The sequence below is a fragment of the Rhinolophus hipposideros genome (genome assembly GCF_964194185.1).
Source record: "Rhinolophus hipposideros genome assembly, chromosome: 12".
NCBI lineage: Eukaryota > Metazoa > Chordata > Mammalia > Chiroptera > Rhinolophidae > Rhinolophus > Rhinolophus hipposideros.
This window is the reverse complement of record NC_138058.1, coordinates 28127327-28138232: the sequence shown is the minus strand read 5'-3', so window position 1 is coordinate 28138232 and position 10906 is coordinate 28127327. Positions and strand designations below refer to the sequence as shown.

At 41.5% G+C, this 10906-nt stretch overlaps 1 protein-coding gene across 1 annotated transcript; it reads right to left on the bottom strand.

Annotated features, from left to right (window-relative positions):
* Positions 1–1127: 1127 nt before the first annotated feature.
* BMP10 (bone morphogenetic protein 10) lies at positions 1128–10644 on the bottom strand. Its single transcript, XM_081068467.1, has 2 exons — positions 10289–10644; positions 1128–6648 (listed from the first exon to the last, which is right to left on the bottom strand). The coding sequence occupies exons 1-2, from the start codon at positions 10620–10622 to the stop codon at positions 5708–5710; spliced, it is 1275 nt and encodes a 424-aa protein (XP_080924593.1). The 5' UTR covers positions 10623–10644; the 3' UTR covers positions 1128–5707.
* Positions 10645–10906: the final 262 nt, after the last annotated feature.

The window sequence follows — 10906 nt, the reverse complement described above, 5'->3', positions numbered from 1 at the left end:
CCTTGCTGACGCACTTGTTAGATATAGCCTCTCAGCCAGGACATCAGGGGATTCCCCCAAAAGAGGTACAGGATGATTGTCTGATGGAAGGAATTTGAGTCCACCTGGGACTGTATTTATGCCCTTCCATTCCCACCTTCTGCCATAAGAATGAACTTCCTCCCAGAACAGGTAGCAGGGTCTGTCTGTCGTCCAACAGGCCTGTTACCCAGTCAGGGGCAGGTGTACACCCAGTGCAGGCTTTCCATGTATTTCCGTCTGGCTGACGGACCTCACTGTGTCTGGCCATGCGTTCAAACACACAGTGTTGCAGGAAATTAGTAACAGTGGATCCAGAAGGACAAGAGAGCTATTTGCAAACTGAGACGCTGTCATGAAGATGGATTAGATGTGTATGTGCAGCCTTAAGAGTCATGAACTGGGACATTATGAGGGACACAAAGAGAGACTTCAGTTCCATATAAGGAAAAACTCTCTAACAACTTTCTGCCTACCTCTGTCTCTCCTGCAGTGACTTTGAGCATAAGGAGCTACACTATTTATTAAACTGAGTACAATTGATGCAGAGCCCTTTAAAAATGGAACAGGTGCCCTTAAGAAGGTAGTGCGCTCCCTTTTCTTTACTAATATCTACTAATTATTTGCAAGAAATGAGAAAGGTTTTGGTGGGCTGCTGGAGAGAGTGGGGCCTGCCACATAACTTTTAAAAGTCCCTTCTAAGTCTGAGATTCTATGAGGTTCAATAATCAAATTTCAGTGAAATTTAGCATGAATATTTTTCCCAAAGTAATTGTTCTTTAACTGTCTCATTCTAAACTCAAAGAAGAAATATTTCCCAGTTATTGAGACAAAAGAACCAATTTCATGTTTGATGTGTGTCTCTGGCATTCATGGGATTTACAGAAAGTTGTGTAAAATGGGAGACCCGCACAACAACAGAATCTCACTCTGGTGAGATCACTTAGAAGCTAAAACCAACGCACTGTTTCTTCAGGCCATATTCTACTAATATAGCAGGAAGCTTGACTCCATCTGCATATACTCTGAAATGGAAGGAAACAAACAAAAAAGCAAAGGAGAAAAGCAAAAAGATTTCATCTCAAGGAAAACTAAGTTGCAACTGATTATCATCAAAATAATTTTTCCATTTTATTTAACAAGATAACTCTGAATGTACACATTTGATTTATGAACACAGTGTAAAATATTTATTCCCACCTTCCTTTTCATCTGGTAATCCCTACGTAAATTTGGACATAGATAATGGACAAGTTTTACACACAAAAATGAATGTCCTTCAGCTGCTTGGTGTGACTGTGGTATTAGATGATTTTCCATGTTTGTGGACGTTGGTTAGGTGGGCACGAGCATGTCCATGTCCTCTCTGCAATCAGGCCAGACACTCACAGAACCAGTGCTCGTGTGTGACAGAAGCATGCTGATCACAACAAACCTCATCAGGTCATTCCCTGATGCGGTTAAACACTGATGGATATGTTTCCACACCTAGAAACACACTTTTCTGTGGTGAGGGTACAGCATTACCTACTATCCTTCTATCTAATGTGTGAAATCAAATGTGTTTGCTGGGGGCAAGAAGTCACAGTAGTGTTCCTTTTTCACCAGATGACAAAGGGTCAAGTACAACCCATGGTGACTCTTTGAAAAGATCCACAATCCTTAAAAAGGGCAACGTCCTTTCTGTGTTACAGATGAATTATACATGGTTTTGCCACAACACTGCGGGGCTGAACAGGCTGCCGTGAGTCCAGTAAGAAGTAATATGTGAAATCCCTTGCTATGAAAATATATTTTACTTAAAGAATATGGATTCGAAAGAATACCAAAACAATTATTGACAGTTCTGGGAAAAGTATTTACCATTAATGTCCCAGGTCAAAAATTACATACAGGGAAAGAATTGGGTACTTGGACATGGACATTTTTGGGAATGACTATGTGAACAATTTTTTACACTTAGAGAGTCATTGGTCCAATTACAAATGTATTTGTCCAATCAAGTCTCTGAATTGGTGGGCCGGTGAAGGCAATGGATACAGTCAGAGGGGTAGCGCCTAGTTTGAAAGTGAAAAGCCCCCATTAAATGCCAAACAGCAATCACAGTCCCTCACAGCCTGACAACATTTGCCTCTAACAGGAAAATGACAGTGTCAACTCATGAAACCACATGACAAATTATTAGTTAAATATTTTCTGGAACACCTACACTTTAGTTAAAACTGTCCATATTTACAAATTAAAGCTCGTCATATTTACAAATCAGTAAATATGGCAAGGGGCTCACAGCATACTTACAAGATGCAAATATACAAGGTGGTGGTAAGTTTATGGCAAGGCTCCCTAAAAATAACAGGAAATTCTGATGTAGAAAGAGAGTGAAAATGCAGGCCATGTATTGTAAAGGAGTCATACTCTGAGGAAGGTACTGTTTGAAAAGCACAGAAAACTATTACAGTCAAGAGGGAATCACAAACATAAAAATAAAATATTTGGTATTCTACACTATATTACAAAAATAAATATATCCATCAATAAATAGCAGGACACCTAGAAACTTTTACATGAATATTTTGGTGGTTGGTGGCCCAAATCCCTCTGCTCCAATTTTCCTTGAGAGCCATCTGGGTTTATCAACTTCGGTGATGATAATTCAGCCATAAACGTGTAAAAAAGACTGGTGTGGGATGTAGTCAAGGCCTGTCAATGGAGAAGATATTAGTGAGCTCTATTTTTCCAAGGATCTGATAATTTCATAGCTTCGCATTAATGCAGCAATGTTGGAGAGCTGCAGGCATGCTGCAAGAGGCCTGTTGGGAGCTGGAAGGACTCTGTTTATAGTTTATGTCTTTTCATTTTATGATGAGAAGAAAGCAAAAAAAAAATGCCACTAGCAATATTTGAATAACCAATATGTGTCTTTCTGCACCCTCTTTCCATAGGGAGGAAGAAATTGTGGACGTGCATGTTTCTACCTGGACTGTGGTAAAAGGAGACGCATCTGTGATATGCAGCCTAATCTCAGGCAACCTAGATTTTTACGTCTCCTTAATAGGAAAGTGATTATAAGTGTCCGAGACAAGGTTTCTCCAAGAACCTGGCAAAGTCGGTAGAGGGCATGAGGAAAACAGGGCCTATACATCTTATGTTCTAGCATGAGGGTGCTAAGGGCAGCAGGGTGCCAGCACCCGCAAGCATGGCTCCCAAGAGCTGACTGTTAGTTTTCAGGAATTTTGCAAGCCACTTGACGTCACATTGGTAGCTTGAAATAGGCCATGGTAGGAGTATTTATATCACTGACATCCACACATCAGAGCTTATTTGCTGGCTGTGAAGCATTTACCAGCATACCATATATTTCAGACATAAAGAAAATTTTACTTGATCTTTTTCTAACCAACACTATCTTGTTCAGCCAAGATTTTAATGTATATCTATTACAGTGTCCTTTAGAAAGGATAAGAAGTACCATAGAGTATATGAGTATACAGTGTGTACCGTGCCTGTAGAGGGTGCACCAATCCCACTGAGGGCTATAAGCGTGTCTATCCAAAGCCACTAACACACTCACACACACACACACACACACACACACACACACACACACACACACACACACACACCATTATATGTGGAGGCTACTCCATAAATGAATGATTCTGAGTTGCATGGCCAACTCAAATTGTCTCTCACTGTATACTCACTGATGGTGAGAATATCACTTTTTCGGGACAATGAATTCCCCAGATGAATTCCCCATCTGCCCTCTGTTTGCTCTCAGAATTTGTATATCCAGATGTATAGAGGTGAGGTCCAAATTGGGCAAAATGTCCTTCAAAATAGCTTCCTTGACTCTATTTACTAGTACAATATGAGTTTATAACCCCAAGAGTTTTGTGAAAGGGATGCCGATGGTTTCCCAGGGCAAAAAGAAAAAGGAAAAAAAAGAAAATGCCAGACTTCTTAAGGAAGCATTCAACGGGGTGAGTGGGGGACAATGTACTGGAAATCACATTCCTGATTGTAGCGTGAACCATCTGTGTCATCTGCCTGGAGGTGTCAGAACTGTTGGAGAACTGCTCTTCTCTGGTTCTTCCTGCAGAAAGCCCGTGATCTTGCATGAGTGGGTCACAGGGAGGTGGGGTGGTGGGGACAGCCAAGATCACATCAGAATCTCAGTGTCCTTCCTACTGGCCAACTACTGGGGACCTACCAGACCGTTCCTATCAGGAATACTTCCCAGGCCCTTAGTTCTGGCCAGTTCCAAAACAGGCAGAGTACAGAATGGAAAGGCTACATGGGGCAAACCTGATTTCAAACTGCAGACTTAGCTTTCAAGTCATTTGCTTGTGTGCCTATTTATTAGTTTATTTAGATGGATCCATTTGGATTCTCATTTCCTTTTCCTTAAGTATTCTTCATGAACAAAACTTTATGTAAAGGATATTATTAAAAGAAAATCAAATTAAATATCAGGGCTTTAAAAATCTAGAAATGAGAGCACTAACTCCATTCATTCAGAAAGAAATGCTTTCAGGTATCCCCTTCCAGCTCACAGGAGGAGCAATGAAGGTCAGTGAAGAGAAGGGACATAGAAATGGGATAAAGAGGAAAGAGGGAAGAAGTAAGGTGGGAAAAGCAAGAGGAGAGGTCCAGAGGCAATGGAGAAATATTAAGAATTTATGAAAAATATTAAGAAGCGAAGATCCAACAGACAGATCTCTTCTGATTTTCCTCCTCTTTGTCTTGATTATTTTATTTTGTCCAAAAGATTTCATTCTCCAATTAGAATTGCTTATAATTTTACAAAACACATCCTAGGATAGTATTTAGGTCATTTTCCGCTCCTCCCCTATGAGCCGCCTTCCACCTCCTCAACCCTCTGCAGCAATAAAGGTCACCGTGCATGGCCTTGCTTTCCTATTTTCTCAGGAACAGATGTCACCCTGAAGTTTTTTTTTCTTGACCAGGCACTGCCCTGTCGAGCACACTGTTGCCCCATGGGTTCATTCTTTGCTATTGTCCCTTAAGACCACTGCCTCTCAAAGCCATTTGGTTTGTATCAATGACCCATCTCCTCAAACCTGCAGCATCCTTTACCAGGCCCTGCTTCTCTGAGCAACGGCAGAAACTCAACTGACAAAAGTCACGCCTACATTCCTAATATTATTTAGGAAATGTACTACCTCCTAGGATGGTTCAATCCCTGGTGCAAATGGTCTTGACATGAATCCTACTCAGAGAGGAGGTGACTGAGAACATACCAGTGGCGTTTAATACACATTTGATTGAGTCATACATACGTGTGTCAGTCTAATCCATTTCTATGGAACCAAAAGAGTTGTATAAGTTTATCTATGTACACATATACATACACCAATACCTTCTCTTTCTACACCATATTTCTGCACAGGGGTGGTTGTTTTCAAATTGATGTAGATGACAAGTAGTATGGGCTTGCCACTTGCTGTTAGAGAGGGCACAGCCAGGAAATGACAAGTCCAAAGAAAACCAGATTGGAAGGGATGGGACTGTGTAGCAAAATATGCATTTCCTTCTCCAAACTGACCTATCCCTTTCCCTAAGGTAGCAACACTATGATCTGTACACCCTTATTAAATAATCTTATTAAATAAGAACACAAAATATACACATTTACAGTTATTAAATAAGCTACGTGACGCCTTTTCTATCTACAGCCACACTCAGAGACAGCCATGCCTTCGTATTTAAACTTGTAGGTGACAACACCTTTGTCTAAATAGAGGATAGAGATGGGCTCTAGCTTGGTGGGGACACAGCAAGCTTTGGAAGCCTTCTGGGAATTCTTGAGATGGACCAAGGCCTGGATAATTGCATGTTTTGTGGGTGTGAGATGCTCTGCCAGGGGGTAATTGCAAACACCACGGCATTCATAGGCTTCATATCCCGGTGGGGCGATGATCCAAGAGTCCCAGCCAATCTCCTTGAAATCGATGTAGAGTGGGGTCTTCTTGCAGTAATTTCCTTTGGCATTCCTTCTGATGCGGGCGGTGGAGTCATAGATGATGTTTGACCTCATCTGCAGCAAAGCCTCTTCCCCAGGTCCATTGGAATAACCATCCAGGCCCAGGTTGTCCAGTTCCAGAAGTTGCTCATGGGTGATCATTTCACTCAGTTCCTCCTTCCGTTCCTTCTCACTGCTTTGGTCATCAGAAAACACAACAAGCAAAGGGTCATGCTTATTCCGGGCACTGGTGTCTATTTCCAGTTGTCCCCTGGCAGTGTCCTCGGTTCTGTCGTGTCTGCTCTCAATGTGGACTTCCAGCTGGTGGGTGGATGAACCTGACTTTTGCCAACGTCTGATGGCATTGGTGACATCAAACGTCTCCCACTCGCTGTTGGTTCCATAGATCTCCTCTGACACCAAGACCAGCATGTTTCTTTCACCTTCAATGTCCCTGTTGTCCTCTAGGACTTCAAAAATGGTAATTTTTCGGTCTACTCCTTCATACATCATGCGATCTCTTTGCACCAGTGTGTACAACCTGAGTTCAGCCATGATGACCTCTTCATGGTGAGGGATGGATACATTGAAGAGGAGAGGGTATTTTCGGAGCCCGTGGAAACTGGCTGGTTGGGAAAACAGATCTGGAAAAACAAAAGACAAAAATCAGATTTGCAGTATGTCGCAGAGAAAAGCAGATGCTTATTTATGTCATCAGAGGGCCGGTCCATGAAGGGGGCTTGAGACAAAGAGAATGAGGAGATATTGGTGAAAACAAACACAATGTTAGCATTCTTTGAAATACTGAGAGGTCAATGGTAGAATGCTAAACTGCGTTAAACTGCCACGACTAAAATGGGAAATGGCAGCCTAATGAACAGCAGAAAACTCACCCAGCCTTGCTTGCATAGCCTATCAGCCACAGAATTATAGAACTGGGCAGGGCCTTGGAGACTGTGTGGGCAAGCCCTCAATTTTTCTAACCAGGGAAGAGCTAGCAAATGAAATGTGTGGTGGTTGTTCTTTTCTTGAAGTTTTTCAAGGATGAGGCCTTCATGGCTTGTCATATTTCCATTTGTAACTGGTGGAGATCCCCACATAGTTGTCTCGGCACTGGTCTTCCTGAAGACCTCCATCTAGACCAGGGGATGGTAAACCATAGCCCACAGGCCAACAGTTTTTGGAAATAAAGCATTATTGGAACACAGCCTCACCCAGTTGTTTCTGTATTGTCTGTGATGACTGTTGCACTATGATGGCAGAGTTAAATAGTCATAACAGAGAACATATGGCCCATAAAAGCTAGAATATGTACTATCTGGTCCTTTATAGGAAAATTTTGCTGACCCCTGATCTAGATACTAAAGCCTGACAAGGTCAAGAAGACAGCCATAAGCCAAGGGGGTCACAGCAGTTGATTTTGGGTGTGCATTACCTTGGTCAATGGAATGAGTTTAAACTTTCTAGCGTGGCTCCCAGAACCAACTATAACCAGGTCTTAACCTCTTGATCCAGTTATTCCTCCCATTCATCATCTTCCGTGCATGGAACATTGCAATTGCTCAGTTGGTATTTGTTGAAAGATTAAATACATTGCAAATCCTCCTGTTTAAAGGAGACTGATATCTTTATCACTTGCCAAAACACTCCTTTGCTTTACTGTATATTGCACCTTTGGCTAGGTTCTTCTGATCCTTGGAAAGCCCTATTCCCTCACCTCCACCTACCTAGGTGTGACCCCTCCCTGGGGAACCTTCCCTTCCTCACCTCCCTGGAAGTTCATTTCCCTCTCAGTCACTTGAGTGCTTACTCTCTATCTCTCCTTTGACCTTTGCCATTTACATCCTTGTATTTCAGTTGTCTTTTCATGAAGGGATGTTCCCAACTAGAGTGTCATCATGCTGGGAGGTACCACAGCTTAAAGTTCCTTGTATGCCTTCAATCTGCCATGATGCCCTAAACAGAGACAGAGCTTTAAATATATTGATTAGTTGATGATTCTGGGCATCAGACCAAATTGATCGATGGGTACAACATATGTCTTTATTACATCAAGTAGCTTAGGAGTTGTCCCCACCCCATTAGAAGAATGGAGGGGACTTGACTCCCCATGGACAAGGAACATTTGAAGAACAAAAATAGCGGGGTAGACTGGTTGCTTGACTCATGAGAAAAGTGCAGAATAAAAGCTCACTGTAGTGAGAGCAAGGGATCACAAAGAAGCATAAGGCAACTTTTGGTGGTGATGAATATATTCACCATCCTGATTCTAGTATGGTTTCAGTGGCTGTTGACATATGTCAAAACCTAAATTGCACACTATAAATATATGCAATTTATTGTATGTCAATTATACTTCGATAAAGCTGTTAAAAATAAGTTCACTGTGCATGTTCAAATGTAGTAGCTAATAGACAGAGGAGATGCATTTCTGAACAAATTTCATGTGCCAGGTGCTCTGCAACGTTGTTTTGTTTGGCTCTCACAATGTCCCTACAATGCAGGTATTGCTACTCTGTTCATTTTACACCAGAAGAAATTGAACCCCAATGCATAAAATTGATTTCCCCCAGATGACAGCAGAGCAGTGGTAGGAATAGAAGTCATGCTTTGTCTACCTTGGAAGTGGCAAGTGTTTTCCCCTGATTAGCTAGGTTCGGAGGGCTTGGGGGTTTGTTTTGTTTTGTTGGTCTGACTCCTAGGAGGCTGCACTGAGCAAACCTAAGAGAGACAATAGTAGCCAACAGTGCAAGATTTGTGTCCTGGGGGGGCTGAACATTTTCACCCGTCGGGGTGAGGGGGGCCTGGATTGTCCCCAGACAGATGCTATTGCCCTTGCTGATCTCTAGTAACTCTGTAAACCCCACTTTCTGACCTGGGGCATCCAAATCCTCCCAGGGAGAAGTAGGAACTGAAAAACTCCTCTTTTCCAGGGAATGAGAGGGTTTTCCCACTCACCCTGAGCCAGGCAGTGTTAGGAAGGAAGGGTTCCCATCCGGAGGGGGCCGTTCATTTTCTATTTAGACCCACCTCCAAAGGACGCTGTAATTCCAGCTTCCCATTTCCATTATGTTACTAAAGCACATAGCCAATATGTTACTAAATATTAGAAATTTTGATTGTCAACTAAATTTTTAAGGCGAATGGTATCTCTAGGACTGAGCGATACCTACTCACCATTTTCTCTAATGCCTAGAATGTAGGCAATTCATTAGTAATAACTAATCTTTGTTCCACTTGTCATAGCAAATGGAATGTTTCTTACTTATAACCTTTTTTAAATTGCTCAATTGTGTTATACAGTATATTATCCCCAGTTTACAGATGAGGAAATTGAGGTTCAGAGAAATTACCTGCAACTGCTAAGACAACCTGCTCTCAAAATTCCAAACCCTGAGCTATTTCTTTGACACTACCTTTCTCGTTTAAGAATATCTGGCCAATATCAATCTAAACCCTTTTTTGTACCTGGTTAATGATTATAAAAGCATAATTGGGAAATAGTTTTTCTGAACCCACAGCTTTTACCATAGATATTAGATGGGTTTTTGTTGTTGTTTTTAGCTGTTGAATAAAGATCTGAGAGGAAAACAAACACACTTTTCCCGCTGATATTTAAAGCTTGTGCATTACTCTTCATAAGACACAGAAATAAGCTGGATAATTAACTGGGCCATGCTCACTTCCTGGAAACTATAAAAAGTGTTTCAAGGATATATTTGTCATATCAAATGCTGCAAAACTTTAGAAAGAATCTCTAAAAGTTTCCTTCAAGTTTCCTTCCTGTTTGAACAGTTCTTAAATAAGATCACAAAATGGAAACTCATCCAAAGTTTGAGCAGAACACAAATCACAACTTTCCATTTTTTTTTTGTCTATTTTCATTTTAAGTAAAAGTTGACAAATTTTTGTCAATCAAAAGCCGCATGGAAACTGAAAAATATAAAGGTATAGTAGTAGACCAACATTAAGTTTTTTGTATTACTTGCTGTCCAAATTTTAAAAATTTAAAGACTCAGTTACAATGTCAAAATGGTACATACTTCATCATGGCTTTGGGTTAAAAGATATTCTTTAATACCTCTTAATACAATTTGGAAAATAAGCATGAAAATGATATAGACCCACCCTAATGTGCATTGTTTTGTGTATCTGTCTACACACACCCTCATATAAATGTATTTACCTTTATGGTCTACATTACTCCCATACATTGTAAATTTACTTATCCCTTCTTGAAAAACAAAATCCCAGCCAAATTTCACCAGTAAAATGTAAACTTACCTTCATTCTTGAAACTCCTAATAATGTTGGCAGATGGCATAGAGGTCCGGTCCGTTGCAAATTTGTTGTAGAGTTCCAGCATGTACTCTGGTGGGTCCACCTTGGCTGAATCCTGCATAGGGATGTCAGACAGGTTCAATGTCTTGAGAAACTCATCCTTCATGCTCTGCAGCAGTGTGTCAAAGTCAACACCGTCTTGCTCTGAGAAGACATCATCGAAGAGGGGCATATCTTCTTCCAGAGGTGACTGCTCCAGGCTCATGATGGGGCTGCCAGAAACAGAGTGAGCCACCAGGCAGAGGAGAGCACACAGCTGCAGGGCCAGAGAACCCATGACTCTGCTCAAGCCCCCAGGCCAACCCAGGAAGGTTTAGCTCTCCTAGGCTCTAAGTGGCAGTTTTATCTTGCAGAGCGTAAATGTCTCATGTCACTGGAGACAAGTTTGGAAACCCTTCCCCTCTCTCTCCCTCCCCCTACCATTCTTCCTTTCCCCCTAAAGTCAGGTTGCAGTAATTGGATAACAAAATCCCCTATAGGGGCCTAGCCTTTCTTATCTCTCTAGTGTAAACTTGTGCACTAGATTTTGTTGCTATCTCCCAATCCCTTTTTCTTTTAATG